Genomic DNA, 19996 nt, shown 5'->3' with positions numbered 1-19996 from the left:
AAGAGCTGTTCAAGCACCACAGTCAATTTTAGAGCATTTTTTCCCTTGGACTCATTGTTGGTAGCTCCCCATTATCCCTTATTGTCCCCTGCCATAACCTTAGGTAATTATTAACCCAGTTACCGTCTCTGTAGACTTACGTATCCGATTTCACGTACAGAAAATCATGCAAAACACAAAGTGGAAGCAAACAACAACAGTAACAAAAACCCAACAACTATACTAACTCAGCAAACATAGAAAAGCCTCAACTGAAAGTATAAGATATAAAAAATGGAAACAACTTAAAAATGTGTCAAAAGGGAGATTAAGTGATAAGGTCTTACATTTAGCCTAACTACATCTTCCATAATCAGCTCTACAGTGTTCTGCTAATAGCAAGACTATGTTTATGGACTACCTTCAGAGGGAATTCACTGGAAGCTGAATTCACGTGCAAATAGATCGTAGGCATCTACTTCCATCTTCTACATCTACTTCCATCTGCGTTCTGAAAACCAGGTGTTCACAATTTAAGCTGTTACCATTCCCTCCTTTTGGGTTTGAATGTTCTTACCTACAATCAGGCTGCTGTGCTGCTTCCATGTGGACTTACTTGATACCTCACTTAGGTGGCTGCTTGTTTGAAGACAAGCCTTTAAGACCCCAGACACTGTTCATTCTGACAGTTGGGCACCAGCTAGTTTCTTTGTCGCACTTTGCTGTAGTGCCCTGTGTTCAGTGATCTCCCCTTGAGTAAGGCACATTGCAACGCAAGTGTTTGGCTACACATTACAATTGTGTTGTGAGTTTTGAAAAATGTCTTGCAACCAGGATTTTAAAGATCTCTTCAGGTAGTGCCCCTGTGCAGCCAAGTTTCATGACTGCTGGCCTGTTGGTTGCAAGAATGAGATCTTAGAGCAGGCCTGAAGGCCATCCAGTGATATTGACAGCATAACACCAAGTTTTACTCCACTGAGACATTGAGGCACTTTTTTTTTTCTTTCCCATCATCAGGCTTTTATTGCAAAGCAGATTGCAGAGAGTCCTGGCCAGCCCTCCAGCCCAGCCCTCCAGCCTAGCCCAGCCCTCCAGCCTAGCCCAGCCCTCCAGCCTAGCCCAGCCCTCCAGCCTAGCCCAGCCCTCCAGCCCAGCCCAGCCCCTCCAGCCCAGCCCTCCAGCCCAGCCCAGCCCCTCCAGCCCAGCCCAGCCCCTCCAGCCCAACCCAGCCCCTCCAGCCCAGACCCTCCAGCCCAGCCCTGCAGCCCAGCCCTCCAGCCCAGCCCAGCCCCTCCAGCCCAGCCCAGCCCCTCCAGCCCAGCCCAGCCCCTCCAGCCCAGCCCTCCAGCCCAACCCAGCCCCTCCAGCCCAGCCCAGCCCCTCCAGCCCAACCCAGCCCCTCCAGCCCAGTCCTCCTTGGGCACCCAGTAGGTGCCTGCAGCCAGGAGGCTGCAGGGAGGGTTGTCAGAGGCCTGAGGCACTTTCTAAGAGGCTCTTTGAGGGGTGGGAGATATTTGAACATGACTCCTGCTCTGAAACCCATTTGGTTGGGTTACTTTTCCTTCCCACAGCGTCTGGCTGGGACAGTTCTTCCATTTGGGCCAGGGTGACTCCTGCAGATGTGTCATTTCCATGCTGGGTTGCTGCTGGTAGGAATGGCAATTCCTGAGTCACCGCTGTTGAGTCTCCTTCAGCACTCTGTACTTCCCCTGGGAATCTCTTGCCCTCTCTAATTTTGTGGTTTTTCTAACTTGATGACTTTTGTCTCAAGATGCAGCTTAAAAAAATAAAAACGTATGAGAAAAAGAACACCACTAGATAAGTCAAAACATAGTTAGTTTCTATATTTTTGGCCAGTAAGACTTGCCCTCTCTTATTTTGTGGGGTTTCTAGCTTGATGACTTTTGTCTCAAGATGCAGTTTAAAAAAATAAAAATTTGAATGAGAAAAAGAACACCACTAAGATAAGTCAAAACATAGTTGTTTTCTATTTCTTTGACCAGTAAGACTTGTTTTAAACAACTTTTTAATCAAGAAGAGTCCGTTTTACTAGCTAAAGTAATCCTTATGCTTCAATTTTGTTTGGTTTTTAATCATTTTATTAGGGGCTCATACAACTCTTATCACAATCCATACATACATCAATTGTGTAAAGCACATTTGTACATTCTTTGCCCTCATCATTCTTGAAACATTTGCTCTCCATTTAAGCCCCTGGCATCAGGTCCTCATCTTTTCCACTCCCTTCCCCCTCCCCCATCCCTCATGAACACTTGATAATTTATAAATTATTATTTTGTCATATCTTGACCTGTTCGATGTCTCCCTTCACTCACTTTTCTGTTGTCCGTCCCCCAGAGAGGAAGTCACCTTGTAATTGGTTCCCCCTTTCCAACCCACCCTCCCTCTACCCTCCTAGTATCGCCACTCACACCCCTGGTCCTGAAGGGATCATCTGTCCTGGATTCCCTGTGTTGCCAGTTCCTATCTGTACCAGTGTACATCCTCTGGTCTAGCCAGGTTTGCAAGGGAGAATTCGAATCATGATAGTTGGGGAGAAGGAAGCATTTAGGAACTAGAGGAAAGTTGTATGTTTTATTGTTACTATACTGCACTCTGACTGGCTCGTCTCCTCCCTGTGACCCTTCTGTAAGGGGATGTCCAGTGGCCTATAGATGGGCTTTGGGTCTCTACTCCGCACTCCTCCCCTCATTCACTATGATAAGATGTTTTTGTTCTGATGATGCTTGATATCTGATCCCTTCGACACCTCGTGATCGCACAGGCTGGAGTGCTTCTTCCACGTGGGCTTTGTTGTTTCTGAGCTAGATGGCCACTTGTTTACCTTCAAGACTTTAAGACCCCAGACACTATATCCTTTTGATAGCCAGGCACCATCAGCTTTCTTCACCACATTTGCTTATTCACCCGCTTTGTCTTCAGCGGTTGTGTCAGGAAAGTGAGCATCATAGAATTTCAATTTAATAGAAGAAAGTATTCTTGCAATTACGATTTTGTTTTATAATTAAGTTATTCTCATATATATTAAGAATGCATCAGTTATTTTTTGAATAATATAAGTGTGCCACGCATTGAGCTACATGCTTAGGATTAAAAAAATTAGAGACTTACTTCTCCCGGGGACACAGTGAAGGGCTGTTTAAATGTTGTGATGGAAGAATTATGAATTGATATGATGAATTTTGAGATGCACACCTCTCCAAACATGGGGACAGGGGCAGGGAGGGGGGAAGGAGGTCCTCAAGGGATGGGGCCACGTCTTATTTGTTCATTTTACTCAGCACAGTAAGTAACTCACCTGAATGGTTTCAAACACAGGCTCCATTGAGCTGGATCTTGAAGAGCATGTAGGAATTCCCAGCAGATAAGAAGATGAGTGGGATTTCTGTTTCTCTGGAGTCTGATGGGGAGTCATTGAAGGGATCTGAGCAGAGGACAGTCATAATCATATATGCCTTTTAGAAAGGTTGTTCTGATGTGCAGGAAAACCACTGCCAGCAAGTTGCTTCTGATTGAATGCAACCCCATGCAGAAACTGAGAGCTTCACCTTTCTCCTTCTGAGCAGCTGCTGGATTTGAGCCACCAACCTTCTGGTTGTCAGCCCAGTACCTAACCCACAGCACCACCAGGGTTCCTTGGGAGCAGAGGCCTGTGCTGAGGCCCTGAGGCCATCATCCCTTTGCAAGTGTAGAATGAGAACTTATAACCATCAACCTAAAACAATTTAGAAAAAAATTGTAAAGTTAAATCCTTATCTTGTAAGGACCAAAGCAAAATTCACATACGCTAAAGATGTAAATGTGACAATTACTGAAAGGAAAGTACGTTTTAAAACGTGAAGATTGAGAAGGTACTCATAAGGCACAGACAAAAGCCAAATGTATAAAGGAAAATGAACAGACTTGTCTATCTGTAACGACGCTCAAGAAATACAAATTATGAGACCCAAGGAACTTAATATAGAGAGTAGAGAAACCTAAGTGAAAAGAACATTTAAAGAGTCTTGGGAATGACTGAGCTGCGGCGATATGAGGGTCAGTGGGGACCCATACGAGGAACAAAGTGGATGAGGCAAGTACCACAAAGCAGACATGAGCGGAATCTTGCAGGAGGAATTGCCAAAGTGGTTGAGGTCATTTGAGGAGTGAGAGCTTTCCCTGTAGAGGGTACTGTCTGTGCCAGGTTAGAGGAGGAAGGTGCACGTGGTGGGTGAGTGTGTACATTGTAAGGGGATGGGCAAGACAAAGGCAGAGAGTGCTGAAGCTGAGACTGGACAGAGATAGGAGACAGATCGAAGGGGTTTGTATCCTGTGAACCAGTGTTGTCTAACAGGTGTTCTGCATTGCTGGCACCAATCTATGGTAGCCAGGAGGGTGGCCATTGAGCACTTGAAATGTGGCTGAGTCTACTGAAGAACTGGCATTTTGATTAATATCTAATTTCAGATGATTAAAATTTAAGTAATGACATTGGCCAGTGGCTACTACATTGGACAGTGTGGCTGTAGACGATTGGTGGTGGTGGGTGTCCCACTTAGGGGCTTAGGGAGAAATGCTATGAATGGAATAAAATTTTCTGATTATTTGCAGACACTCGACCATATGTACTGGGCCATTTAATTCTCAACTCTAAGATCTAGGCCAGGGGTCCTCAAACTTTTTAAACAGGGGCCAGTTCACTGTCCCTCAGACCCATTGAAGGGCTGGACTATAGTTTAAAAAAAACTATGAACAAATTCCTGTGCATACTGCACATACATTATTTTGAAGTAAAAAAACCAAATGGTGCAAGAACAACTGGACAGCTGGATAAATGTTCTCAGCGGGCCGCGTGTGGCCCATGGCCATAGTTTGAGGAACCCTGATCTAGGCCGTGGTGCTCTCATGTTGAATGTAAACAATTTCGTGAAAGATCAAGGCCACGCTGAGACTGTGCTGCTGTGAATGCAGACAAAAACACGAGCATGGTGCACATCACAAAATCACCTAGCTTTGCCCTCTCCACGCTAACACAAGAGGCTGCTTCTGCTCTTTGCATTTCCAGTTCACATTTCTCCATGATTAGAATCATTGGGAAAAAATTTTTTTCCTAAGTATAACTGCTATGAACGTATGCTCTCTTAAGAACGCTATCAGGCATCAAATTGACAGCAGGAAGTAGGAGGGAGCGACTCAGCACAGGCGAGAGAGAATGGTTGCCTAAGTTAGACAGTACACATAGAGTTTGTTAGATTGGTTTATGTTTTGCTGTGGGTATTTTCAACAAGTAAAATTTAGGGGGAAAAGGGAAACGTACGCAGCTTTGGAACTCTCCTCATTTTTCATTAACAGCCAACCCAGAAAAAGGACCAACCACCCTTCTCTGAACCTTTCCATAACACTGAGTGGTTTTCCAGAACTAAAATGAGGAAAATTGTGGGCAAATTTGCTCTCCTGACTCCGCAGGTAGCAGCCACACACACCAAGTATTTTAACAAGCTCCGCCTGCCCTCTTCCTGAGATCCCCTCAGGCCCCAGGATAGTTGCTCTTCCTTATTGCAAACAGCTCCCAGGAGCCCAACCTGGTCAGCCTGCAGGTGTCCTCCTGGTGCTCTTTGGTGGTAAGGCTCCAAAAAAGTCAAACCTAAGCAAGCGGTGCCGTAATGCATGCAGCGGACCACTCCCTCCCTCCCAATAACGGTTTACGGGATGGCTTTCCTTCAAGCAGTAGAGTAAAACGCTGCACTCTCTATTGCCAAATAGCGTACGACTTCATGTAAACGCCAAAGAGCATAATGCACCCTAGCTTAGAAAGGAAACCATCCAGAGCATACTGTGCTGCTGTGAGGAGAAGGAAGTGTGTTCTGTTGTCTGTGTAACAGTTTCTCTTCTCTCCCCCCGCAGGGATCATGTCCGACCACCAGTTTGGAAACCAGTTCATGTGCAGTGTGGTAGCCTCTCACGTGAGCCATCTGCCCACAACCAATCTCAGCTTCGTCTGGATCGCTCCACCTGCTGGCACAGGCTGTGTCAATTTCATGTAAGGACCCAAAACCTCTCCCACAAGTGTGTGTGCGCGTGTGTGCGCATGTGTGTTGAGTGAACGTTTATAGAGCGAATGAGAGTTGTTCAGTAACAGTTTGTATGTAAGCATTGTTGTGTGACTTGGTTGCAGCCCCCCAGGGTCACAGGACTCTTCCTCCATGCGTGCCCCCCTTTCTTCCCCTCCTCTCCTGTCTCTTCCTGCCGTTGGAGCTTTATCGCTGCGCACATGCTGTCCTTTTGATCTCAAATGGCTGACTCCTCCGAGCAGCGTGTCTCCCTGTTGTTCAGCTGATAGGCTGTCTGTTGGTTGGGGGAAGCTGAGCCATGGGAGGAAGTTTACTTCCAGGCTTGAGGAGTATGAAGGGCCATATCTCTGGGGTCCACCAGTCTTTATCATAGCAGTAGGCTGGCCTTTTTAAAAAAATTATTATTTTGAGTTTTGGTCCACACTTCCCCAGGAACTCCTGGTGTGAGTCCTTCCAGAGGAGTCAGCGGTAGTCCTCGGCACCTTCCAATTCTTCTGGGGTTCTTGTAGTCTGTTGCCCCTTCGACTAATGGCTTCGATCCAGCTCTGACCTGGACAGGAAGAGACCCATAGTGGTCCCTTAGATGGCCACGCACACGCTTCTAAGATCCCAGTTCCTACTCATCAGAGTATATGAGAAAATTGTCTTTGTATGGACTTTATTAGGCTAGTTAATTTTAGTGTCCCCAAAACCACGGTCCTGAGCCCTCTGGGCCCAGCAGCTCCTTCCCTCCAGGTGTGTGTTCTGGCTAAGAAGGCTTCATGACAGCGCCCTTTGTGTACTATACTGTATTGTGAAAGTTTATACGCAAAGTTGACATTTTCGCCTGGACATTGGTCACGTTTGCACCGTGTGCCAGCATTGTCATTCCCCCTTTCTGGGCGTTCTGCCTCCATCCACCCAGCTTCCCACCCCTTTTCTCATCTTTGATCCATGGAAAATGTTGGCAGTTTGGCTTCATTTAGATGATTATTTGCAAGAGCACGGTACTTAATGTGATTCTTTTCTGCATTCATTTTGGCACTTATAAAAGCAATTTAGATTCTAGCCATGCATCACTTCCTAATTTAAAACACAAATTACTTTTTTGAAAGATGGAACACAATGTAAATCTATCAAAGCATATAGAACTGCCTACTCCTAAATAGATACAGATTTTACTTTAGTCTGTTAAAAAATTAAGCTGAGGGTTTACGGCTTCGCTCAGTTTGGGATATAGCACTCCCCCCTCCCCCCCACCCTGAGGAATAACAGGTATTTTAAGTCTGAACTCAAATGTGTTCTTAGCAGTTTGGAAGGAGAATTTAATGTTTGGTTGGCCAGAATGAATTTTTACTGCAAAAGAAGTATATATACCATCACTCAGGTTTCCCAATGAAATTTTGATGATGCCGTTTTCACTTTTCAGTATTCTTGCTAAATGTGTAAGTCTCTGTTGGCCATAAATCATGACAATGGTGAATGCTGCATAGAGTGTCTGCCTGTTGTTTGTGAGAGATGCTATGTGTTGATTGCTTTTACTAATCAGTGTGTGAGAGAATACAGAAGTGGAAATGGAATATGAAACAATTTACCTGAAATGTTCTGAGCTCACGTCGTGCAGTTTGTTATCTCTGATTCTTAGTGATCTTTTTGTGTGTTTAGGTAGAGATACATAAAACGCCACTATCTGGAATCAGTCAGTATCTAGCAATGCTTGGAGGGGGCGGAGACTCTTTAACAGCCCCTCAAAGTAGGCACTTCGACACTTACTCTTAGACACTTACTGGATACAGGTACTGCCCTATGATTCTCAAACTTGAATACTAAACAAAAACCTATGGCATTTGAATCTCAATTTTATATGATTCCCTCATTTTTAATTAACCTAAAGCTATTTACTTTTTAAGGTAGGAATATTTACTTCTTAAAAATGAAACATTAGCCTGGTTTATATGCCTTTGAGGTGCACTCTATATTTTCATACCATTTGTTAAGTCACACCATCATTAATTTTTTACCTTCTTGTTTTCTCCTTATAATTGGTTTTTGGTTTCTCCAAGATCAGAGACTGCATGTAATATCTTTATATCTCTAATAAGTCCCTAACACTGAACTGGGGACAATACGACTTTATTTTTAAATAGCTAAAAATACAGTGTTTCACTCATCCTGCAACACAAATACTCTCACTTTTTGGACCATTGAATTAGGGCGGCGTCTCACACTGAAATTTGGCAACAACTTTAATATCTTACAATTGATAGTTCTTGGCTTTGACGAAATCCGGGAGCTAGCATTTGTTGTTTACTATGTACCTGGTCAACAAGGTTGTGTTGAAAATTAACCACTGGTGAATTGCCCTTCAGTATCCATTCAGTGTGCTCTCGTATTTTCTCTTAGTTGATTCTTACTACTAATTCTTTGTCAGTTATTTCTGCTGCAAATATTTTTTCTCAGTCTGACTTGCCTTCACACATGTTTAGGATGCCTTTTTAATGAAGAAAGCAGAAAATCTTGGCATTTACTGGACTGATTCTTTCCATCAGGACTACAATGTGGCAGAGTGATGAAAACAATGTTTTAAAAAATTATCAGACAGTTTGGAGAAAATGATGTAACTTGGGAGCAGTTTTCAACATTGTAGGAAACAGTCTACTTCAGAGCTTTTAAAATGCTGCTCCACCTCTCAGAATATTGGCCAATGGACTAGATATACCAGTCTTATCTAAGAACTCAAATAATGCGAGGTGCTCCTTGAATTTTTTGAAATGTGGAGAAACCCATTGACTTAGTTGTTGAACATGGTTTGATCTTGAGATAGATGACATGGGTTCTTTGGGTTTCGGCTATATCCCGTTCCCATCCATTGCCATTCTATTTAGGTTGACCTGCTTGAACAAAGGTACTGGCAAAACTGTAGAATAAAAATGGAGCATAAGAAGGACCAGAAAATAATGAGATATTGTCTGATAATAGTTGTGTAAGCTGAGTCCCTAGGTTTGAAGGCACTAAAAATCATGTCTGGGGAAATAGTATCGACCTTCATAATGTGAATGGTGTTGATGAGGCATGATTCAAAAGGGGGAAGAAACAGCTATAAACAATCAAAAGGAATTGGAGCATGAACTAAGAATCTAGGGAAATTGGAAGTTGTCAAAATTAATTGAAACTCATGAAGATTGATATCTGAGGCATTAGCTGAAATGGACTGGTATCGGCCATTTAGGATCAGACAATCATATGATCTATTCCAGAAGGAACAAATTGAAATGGAATAGCATCCAAAAGAACAGTTCAAGATCCATCCTGAAAGTGCGATACTGTCCATGTGATAGGATACTCTTCTTACAACTAACAGGAAGGCCAGGCAGTACTGTTGTTACTCAGATTTATGTACCAACCAGTAAAACTCAAAAGGGTGAAATTTAAGAAGTCTACCAACCTATTCAGACTGAAATTTATCACCATGATGCATTGATAAGTGCTGGTGACTGGAAGGTGAAAGATGGAAACAAGAAGGATCAGCATTTGGCAAATAGGATCTTGGTGAGAGAATCAACTCTAGACATCTCCCTATAGAATTTTGTAAGACCAGCAACTTATCTATTGCAAATACCCTTTTCAAGAGCATAAGTGATGAATATACACATGGACCTGGCCTTACATAATATCCAGGAATTAAATGAACTGTATCAATGGAAAGAGACAAGGGACATGTTCAAAATCATCAGTCAGAACAAGGCCAGGGATGGACTGTGGGCTAGATCATCAGTTGCTTGTGTGTAAGTTCAAGTTGAACCTGAAGTAAAGGAAAACAACTTCATAGGAGCCACAGTACAACCTTGAAATATATAGTATTTGCATTTCAAGATCTTCTCAAGAATAGACTAGACATAATTGTACCTAACAAGTTTCTGTAATGCTTTTTATACAAAAGCTATGGCTTTTATTTCGATTCTAGTGGCCACATGACACCAAGATTATGGAATTCTGAAAATTCTGGTCAATTGTCTATATTCCTAAAAGTAATACATGTTTCTTTCTAGCGGGAGTTGGCAATTGAGTTACCGCCCGACCCAATCCTGTGATACAGTCAGCATGTGACGTAAACTCCATGATTTCAAAACCTAGTCACCGATTTTAAATTTGTTAAAAACATGATAGTATGCATTATAGACTATTTGAACTAAAATCCAAGATGTGCTATGGTGGCTTTCCCAGTGTAACGTAATTGGCACACTGTCTGAACAAACCACACTTAATGGTCAACCACTTAGCCACATAGTCATTTGGACCATCTGTTTCCTGCCTTTCTCATTAAAAATAAGCCGTTGAGAGTCAGAGAAGGCAGAGAATGGCCTAAGGAGAAGCTTGCCGGTTCTACTGGTACAGCTATATAAAATGAATAAATAAAATGATGCTATCCGTACTTTTATGTTACCTCTTAAAGAAATTTACTTTTGAAATGATAATTTAACTCAGAGATCTGTTTAGTTTCTAAACTCGTATGACATTATGTTTTTACTTTTATAGTTGACGGTAGTGTTTAGTGACTGGTAAACCTCAGATTGAGAGAGACTGAATTAGCCAATAGAATAAAATCTAGAGTCAGGAAAGGGAAACGGGGCTAAGGAGGGAAGCAGAAAGGAGAAGGGAAGCCATCTAACAAACACCACACTCAGTGAGGAAATCTACACAAAGAGTGAGGAAAACAGCGAGAATATTCACACTCATAGTTTTGAAAATGTGCAAGGGGCCAGGTCTTCTTCTAAGTAGTTTGTCTCTTTGAATCTATTTAATCTAAAAGTGGTTCCTGCTATTAGCTCTAGTTTACTAGTGAGGAAATTAGGAGGACAGAGAGGTTAAACGACTGAACGAGTGGGTCCTCTAGTGAAGCAGCAGGATTGCTAAGGGCCTGACTACTAACTGATGTGCTGGTGCTTTAAACGTGCCCAGAGGTGCTTCAAACACGGGCCAGGGGATCTGCTCCCAAGGGGCTGGCCCTGGAAGGAGCTGTTCCAGTGTAAGCACAAGGGGACGCCGTGAGCTCGGGTGGGCGGGAAGGCAGCTAAGTGGACAACAGAGTGGGAACATGGATTCAGAAGACGGACGTCTGATTTCAGGCAAGTGCTGTTTGCCACTTCACTGTCACTGCCATGAAAATGACAACTTGCTTATTTTAGTAAAAAGACTCAGTGTGTCGAGACAGTGAAAATTAAGCCGAGATTACAATGTGTTATCAGAATTCCTCCAACCTAAAAACGGCCTGCATGTGCGATCTATCTTCTTTGGAAACCTCTCTCTCTCTATGTTGTTGTCATTTGCAGCTGACCGTGACCGATAGACAACAGAGCAAAAAGTGCCATCCTCTCAACTTGACCCAGTGTTGCAGGCACTGTGTCCATGGAGTCCTCCCTTTCACTGGTCCACTTTGTCAAGCCGTTGCCCCCAGGGACTGACCCTCCTGATAGCCTGTCTAAAGGACAGGAGACGATATCTCACTCTCTTTGCTTCGAGAACAAACCTGTCTTGGAAGAAATTTAGCCAGAATGCTTCTCAGAGTGAGGCTCTCTGTCTAAGCTTTTGGCTCCTAGCGACCTGGTGTACAACAAAACCAAACACTGCTTGGACCTGCTTGGTCCTCGTAGACCTTGTCAAAGATCTTCCACTTTGGCGTTGCCCCTTTACTTTACCAAGCACGGTGTCCTTCTCCAGGGACCGGTCTCTCCTGACAACGTGTCCAAAGCACCTGCGACGAAGTCTCGCCATCCTAACATCCAAGGAACGTCCTGATCGCCCTTCTCACAGAACAACAGGTGGCCTTAGTGTTAGCTCGTTGTTCAAACAGTGAGAGGCACCACTTGACGGCCGTACAATGTGGAACCAACCACACATGGACTTACTTGTTAAACATGGTTTGATCTTCAGATTTATGGTCCAGGTTCATTCTTTGCCTATTGACTGTATCCCCTCCCCTGTCACAAGGCCAAATTCATTGTCATTCTTTTTAGGCTGAACGGCTTGAACAAAGACACTGGCAAAATTGTAGAATAAAAATGGAGCACAAAGAAAGGCTAGATTCATGCTTAAGCTAGTGGCGACTTAGCCGTACATAACGTCCCTCAAAACTCAGAAGAACAGAAAGAGGCAGGCAATCAATGCTCTACTTTGATACCGAGCACAACAAAGAATGGACTCCGGTCAGCAAAGAGGACCGCAGGTGGACCGTATCTGAACATTTGATCCTTTAAAAGGAGTGTTTACTAAGGGGACTGTGTTTTCCAAAGTACACTAAGCAAGAAAACGGAAACTGCATTTTCGAAATGGAAGCTAGTAGCCGTTTCTGAGCACTGACAGGCTGGGCATAATACAGAGCCAGAGACGTGAAGTGCCGCTTTGAGTGCATCTCAGATGCTTTAATCTTTGATGAGAGTCATTCCATTCTGTCTGGAGGGTGCCTTGGGAAAGCTAGTGTGCTTTTATTTTATTTATTGTGTAAGACGGAAATAATAGTTTTTTCCTAATGGTAAGTCTAGAAGAAAACAAACACTCAAAAAAGGCAAAGGAGACGATACACAGTCCCTTTCCCTTCCCTTCATGTCGCCATGTGAGGGCTCTTGAAGGACACACCAATGAATAGTTGAGGTTCGATAGCCACACGGTGGCTCTTACTGCACCGTCCTGGGTGTACACAGGGCCACCCCTGCACTGGCCACTCCTCACTGGAAACCACAAGGAACACTTTTGGAAACAAAAAGACCAAAGTCACTAAGTCCTAAAGGCATTATGTGTTATAGTTATTTGCAGTTCTCTTAAATAGAAATTTCCAAAATCAGATAGGGGAAGAGATTTGGCTTATTTCTCTATTATTTAGATTGCTGAAACCAGTTTTAGGAGCCCTGAATTTAAAGTTGTATTTTTTTCCCCTTCAAACTGTCAACACAGGAAAACTTAGTGATGACGAAGGTGTCTGGGAAACAGGTGAGTGCATTTCTCTCAGGTGGCTCCAACAAGCCCCTGGTTTGCCAATACCGGTCACTCAGATATTGTAGGCCAGCAGCAGGATAGTATTTGGCTTTGCTCTTAGTAAGGCTTTGCCGACTATTAAGGTGTTATTACAAATACAAAATGAAAAATATTTACATTCTCTTGCTTCGTCCTGATAAGAAATTTTTTTGAAGATCACATTTTGTTATCTTTGATTTATGTGGGAATATCCATATACACATATATAAGCACATATATAAGAAAACACAAAACTGATACATACTATGGTATCTAAATATATATATATTCTAAACTATGGCTGTATCCTTATATGCATCTACACCTACATATTTTCTCTTTTTTTCATAAAATGTGTTTAGAGCTATGCCTTTTGGTATGGCAGCCAACACCATGTGTGACTCTTTAAATTATGATTAATTACATTGTAAGAAAATGGAAACTGCAGTTCCTCGCTTGCACCAGACTCATTTCAAATCCTCAATAACCACATATGACTCGTGATTATTGTACTGCACAGGACAGATATTGAACATTATCTCTATGATGCTGAAATTCTATTGGACAGTGCTTTTCAGAGACTTTACTGAATTATCATTTTTTTCAAATGATACCTTAACATTCATGGAACATGTGATTGTGACCACAGTGGACTCACATATAGGAATAAAAACAAAGCTAAGATTTTTTTTTTGCAGTTTTTCTGTGAACTTGAACCATCATAATTGCTCACCGGGCCAAATAGGACAGTTTAATGTAGAGCTATGTTTCGTTGTTTGTTTTGGTTAATGTTGTTTAAGCAATTGTTTAATTGCCTACTCGTTTGATTTTGTTTGCCACATGCATCACCAGGGCCCACTCCAGTGGTCTGTGCCTTTCTGGCAGCGTTAAGCCAAGTGAGACACAAATTGGCATTGCCTCTCTCCCTTTCTTGCAGTGCTCCATGCTTCGTGCTCCTCCCAAAAAAACAAAAACTCACTCCCATCAAGTCAAGGCTGATTCACAGTAACTCCCCACGGGATTCCAAGATTGTCACTGTTTACAGGAGTAGAAAGCCCGGTTTTCTTGCTCAGAGCTGCTGGTGTTTTCAAACTAGCAACCATGTGGATCACAACCCAGTGCATCACCAGTATACCACCGGGGCTCCTCACTGGCTGCCCTGAATTGAGGTCCCTTCCTCGCCTTCCCCTCAGCCCTGCCCTAGTCTTCATAACCTCATTCTTACTCTGACAATCACAACATAGACCATGCTTTAAGTTGTTGGCCTTTTTCAATGTGCACTTACTCTTGAAAACTTACTATCATATGCCCAATTTGTAAAATTAGTTGGCCTGAAAAGGTTATCATTATTAATGTGAAAATGAGAGCTAATGGAACTTGGATATCATTTTATAGTGATGATGATAAAAATAATAAGCTTCCCTTATTGAGGATAAATGTACTGAGTCACCTTTGTTTTCCCCAGAATCATCTAGTACTTAAGCTGAATACAAAACTAAACTTTCCAATCACCATTTCATACTTCGGCTCTCAGCCACGTTTAGAATAGGAATGACAGAGGTAGCATCCAAGTATATCGCATAGATTTGGGACAATGCGGAGGACCTGGGGGATGACGTCAAGGGCATCTGTATGAAGAAAGGAAGTGACCACGTAAAAAGACAGGGAAGAGAGAAAAGACCAAAATAGTTGTCAGGAAAGACTCTGTAATTTGCTCTTGGATATTGAGAAGCCATAGTGGAGAAGAAATGATGAGATCAATAAACTGAATGGAAAGTTTTAAAGGACAGCTCAAGAAGACAAAATATTTTAATGACGTGTGAAGGTCTGATGTGGGAAAGCAAAAAGAATGCATTCAGCATCTTCAAGCTGAAATAAACTGTAGAAAACATTCAAATCTCAAATTTCAACATTGAAGGATGCAGGATATATCATCAGAAGATGGAAGGAATACAGAGTTAATGAAAATAAGGCTCTAGGAATTGATGGAATACCAATTGAAATGCTTCAAAAATTAATGCAATATTGGAGATGCTTTCTTGTCTGTACCAAGAAATTTGGAAGGCAGTTACCTGGCCCACTGACCAGAAAGAGAGCTGCCAGAAGTTCAAGCTGGACTTAAAAGAGGTTGTAGAACAAAGGATCTCATTTCCAAGGTCAGGTGAATCTTGGCTGAAAACAGAATACCAGAAAGTCGTTTTATTGACTAAACAAACGTATTCAACTGTGAGGATCATAAAATAACTATGAATAATATTGTGAATTATAGGAATTCTAGAACATGTAATTGTGCTCATACGGAACCTGTACACAGACCAAGAGATAGCCCTTTGAACAGAATAAGGTGTTTCTGCATGGTGTAAATCAGGAAAGGTATGCATCCGAGTTGTATCTTTTTACCGTATTTATTCAGTCTGTATACTGAGCAAAAATTCAAGGTCTGGGCTCTATGAAGAACACAGCATCACTGTTGGAGGCGGCTCATTAACAGCCTGGGATGTGCAGACGGACAGGAAAGAGAACTTTAAAGCATTTGCCAATGAAGATCAATGACTATCACATTTAGATGGGCTACACCTCAATGTAAAGACAACAAAAATCCTCAGAACCGAACCAATAAACACCATCATGAAGATGAAGAAAAATTCACATTATCAAGGATTTTATTTTACTTGAATTTAAAATCAACATCAAATGGCATATGACATTAGGCAAATAATCTGCAAAAGACCTTTTTGTCCTGGGTGCAGTAAAGCTTTGATGAAACACACTAGATTCCTCTGGTTCCTTGAGGCTTCCTCATCCCCCACTACCACGACCCCAGTGCTGCTTCTCAATGCAGACTAGACCGGAGCATGTACTCAGGTGTAGAAAGGGATGGGAGCTCACAACACACAGAATCCAGGAACAGGATGGGAATAGTGATGCCAGAAGGGGAGGGAAGGGGAGGGAGGAGGGGGAAAGGAAGAGAGAAAGGGGGAACCGATCGCAATGATTGATACATAACCATACATCCCTCTACAAGGGAAGAACAACAGAAAACATGGGTGAAGGGAGACAGCGGTCGGTGTGAGAGATGAAAATAATAACAATGTACAATCTATCTGGGGGGGGGTGAGGAGGAGGGTGGGGGAAGAGCTGGTACCGAGGGCTCAATAGAAAGTAAGTGTCTACAACCGCTGAAGCCAAAGCGGGTGAACAAGTGAATGTAGTGAAGAAAGCTGATGGTGCCCGACTATCAAAAAAGATAGTGTCTGAGGTCTTAAAGGCTTGAAGATAAACAAGCGGCCATCTAGCTCAGAAGCAACCAAACCCACATGGAAGAACACACCAGCCTGTGTGATCATGTGGTTCTGAAGGGATCAGTTATCAGACATCAGAGAACAAAAAATCATATCATTGGGCACACACCTCCATAATACAATCGCTGAGGACAAACGGGTGCATAAGCAAATGTGGCGAAGAAAGCTGATGGTGCCCGGCTATCAAAAGAGATAGTGTCTGGGGTCTTAAAGGCTTGAAAGTGAACAAGCGGCCATCTAGCTCAGAAGTAACAAAGCCCAGATGGAAGAAGCACACCAGCCTGTACTATCACGAGGTGCCAAAGGGATCAGGTATAAGGCATCATAAAAAAAAAAATCTTACCATAGTGAATGAAGTGGGAAGTGCAGAGTGGAGACTCAAAGCCCATTTTTTGGCCACTGGAGATCCCCTCACAGAGGGGTCTAGGGGAGGAGATGAGTCAGTCAGGGTGCGATGTAGCATCGATGAAGAATACAGCTTTCCTCCAGTTCCTAAATGCTTCCTCCCCCCAACTACCATGATCTGAATTCTACCTTGCAGGACTGGATAGGGCAGAGGTTGTACACTGGTGCATATAGGAGCTGGAGGCACAGGGAATCCAGGGTGGATGATACCTTCAGGACCAGGGGTATGAGGGGTGATACTGGGAGAGTAGAGGGTGAGTGGGTTGGAAAGGTGGAATAGATTACAAGTGACCTCCTCCCTGGGGGACGAACATCAGAGAAGGGAGTGAAGGGAGACGCCGGATAGGGCAGGATATGACAAAATAACAATCTATAAATTATCAAGGAGTCATGAGGGAGGGGAGAGCGGGGAGGGATGGGGAAAAAAGAGGACCTGATGCAAAGGGCTTAAGTGGAGAGCAAATGCTTTGAAAATGATTAGGGCAAAGAATGTACAGATGTGCTTTATACAATTGATGTATGTATATGTATGGATTGTGATAAGAGTTGTATGAGCCCCTAATAAAATGTTTTTTAAAAAAAGAGAAAGAAATGTGCTGGAAGACTCAGCTGATACACAAGTACATGCGATAGGTCTTCCGTGACTTAGAGTGGCTGGCTGCCCACCTTTTGGTTAGCAACTCAGCATTTAACTTGCATTACCAGGGCTCCTTAAAATTAGTGCAGAAAATACAGTGTAATATACGATGGTGTCTAAAATTCTAATACTGCCACAGAGCCGATTCCAGCTCATAGAAACCCCATAGGAGAAGCTTGAAGTGCCCCAGTTTCTGAGACTGTAGCTCTTCAAGGGAGTAGAAAGCTTTGTCTTTCTCACATGGAACAGTGGTGGTTTCAAACTCTTGACCTTTCAGCTAGCAGCCTGATGCATAATCTGCTATGCCATCAGGACTCCTCATGCAATAGTCTAAGTAAACCCAAATGTGCAAGTAATGACAATAAGCAGGTGAACCTCACCAGTTAAAATACTGTGATTTTTCAGAATGCAGTTTTAAAAGTCCATCAATGCACTGTTTCTAAACAGAGAAACCTAAACCTAATTGCAGAAAGCCATTGAAAATAAAGAGATGGGAAACTATATAACAGGCAAATGCTCTCCAAAAGCAGTTTGATTCTGCTGTATTGATTAGGCAAAATAGCTTTGAGAACAAAGTAATAATATTACCTATACTAAGAGTAGTGACCTAAGAATACAATAACATGCATAAAGAGAAAGCAGAAAAAATTTGCTAACTTAAAAAACTGCCTTTGAGGTGCAGACTACTGAGTACAAATTTCCCAACATTTAGATTATGATTAAGACTATTATATTGGGTAAAAATTATTTAAAATATTTTTTAAAATTTTATTGATTGCATGAACGAATGCAGACACCATAAAAGAGTGGGAAGGTAGATGAATGTGCTGGAAATTATGTTAAGATAATTAGGGTTTCTACAGACATGCTTCACTTACCATCCAGGAGACAATTCGTGAACTAGGCCCTTATGAATTTGGGCACTGTGTGAGCACATGTCCGGGCCTCTCCTTTTCTAAGTGTCTCAATCAAGCCTTCAGTCCTGGTGAGGACCATCAATGAGAGAGAATTGCTTTGGCGTTTGGTCCTCAATTAGCAGTTTCTCCCTGTCTCAGAGGTCCTTTTCATATTTTGGTTAGCCTGTGGATTTCAACTTTTTCCCTTTGTTTTGAAAATCATGTAGCAGGCTGATGACCCAGGGAGGTAAAGCGGGCTGCAGGGAGATAACAGACCAGCAGGTGCACGTCTCCTGGGTCCAAGGTCAATGGGAACGTGGCAGGGCATGACAATTCACAGTTTAACAAAGTTTTGTCCATAACTTCCAATTCTGATTTGCAGCTTTTTTCTCTAGCAATTCAAATAACATTACACAGTCCCTATTTGAAATATTAATTCTAAATATTTAAAAATTCTGGAATGGAAATAGATTATAGCTGGGTATTTCATTTTACTTGGATTCACAATCACCACTTACGAAAGCAGCTGCTAAGAAGCCAAATAATGTATTACATTAGGAAAACCTGCTGCAAAAGATCTGTTTATAAATGTATATATATGTGTGTGTGTATGTATATATATGTATATATACATACACACACACATATATACCATATTGAATGAAGGGGGAAGAGCAGAGTGGAGACCCGAGGCCCAAGTGTCGGCCACTGGAGATCCCCTCATAGAGGGGTTTAGGAGAGGAGATGGGTCAGTCAGGGTGCGAGGTAGTTCCGATGAAGAACACAGCTTTCCCCCAGATCCTGGATGCTTCCTCCCCCCAACTACCATGATCCGAATTCTACCTTGCAGGGCTGGATAGGGCAGAGGTTGTACACTGGTACATATGAGGGCTGGAGGTACAGGGAATCCAGGGGGGATGATACCTTCAGGACCAAGGATGTGAGGGGCGATGCTGGGAGAGTGGAGGGTGAGTGGTTTGGAAAGGGGGAACTTATTACAAGGATCCACATGTGACCTCCTCCCTGGGAGATGGACGGCAGAGAAGGGGGAGGAAGGGAGACTCCGGATAGAGCAAGATATGACAAAATAACGATGTATAAATTACCAAGGGCACAAGAGGGAGAGGGGAATGGGGAGGGTGGGGGAAAAAAAGAGGACCTGATGCAAAGGGCTTAAGTGGAGAGCAAATACTTTGAGAATGATTGGGGCAGGGAGTGTGCTGATGTGCTTTATACAATTGATGTATGTATATGTATGGGTTGTGATAAGAGTTGTATGAGCCCCTAATAAAATGTAAAAAAAGAAAGAAAATGATTAGGGCAAAGAATGTACAGATGTGCTTTATGCAATTGGTGTATGTATATGTATGGATTGTGATGAATTGTGTGAGCCCCTAATAAAATGTTTTTTAAAAATCTGTTTAAAACTTTAAAAAATAATGTTGACACTTTGAAGACCACGGTGTGCCTGAACCAAACTGGTATTTTAAATCACCTCAAATACATGGGAGATCGAGGCAATGAATAAGGAAGATCAGAGAAAAGCCAATGCCTTTGAGTTAGGGTGTCGGTGAAGAATATTAAATATACTCTGACCTACCAGAAGATCGGACAAATCTGTCTCGGAAGTACAGTAGAATGTTTATCTCACAGTTTATCTCACAGTTCAGACATGTGATTAGGAGGGACCAGGCCCTGAAGGACGGCAAGGTGAGGCAA

The 19996-nt window shown here is 42.7% G+C and overlaps 1 protein-coding gene across 1 annotated transcript in view; it reads left to right on the top strand.

Annotated features, from left to right (window-relative positions):
* RELN (reelin) overlaps window positions 1-19996 on the top strand; it is a 509976-nt gene that overhangs the window by 147449 nt on the left and 342531 nt on the right. The window contains exon 3 of the mRNA XM_075558514.1: window positions 5884-6019. Within this exon, the coding sequence (XP_075414629.1) occupies window positions 5884-6019 (136 nt within the window). The remainder of the gene's footprint in view (window positions 1-5883; window positions 6020-19996) is intronic.

The sequence above is a fragment of the Tenrec ecaudatus genome, chromosome 9 (assembly GCF_050624435.1).
Source record: "Tenrec ecaudatus isolate mTenEca1 chromosome 9, mTenEca1.hap1, whole genome shotgun sequence".
NCBI classification, from domain to species: Eukaryota; Metazoa; Chordata; class Mammalia; order Afrosoricida; family Tenrecidae; genus Tenrec; species Tenrec ecaudatus.
This window is presented reverse-complemented; position numbering and strand designations above follow the sequence as displayed.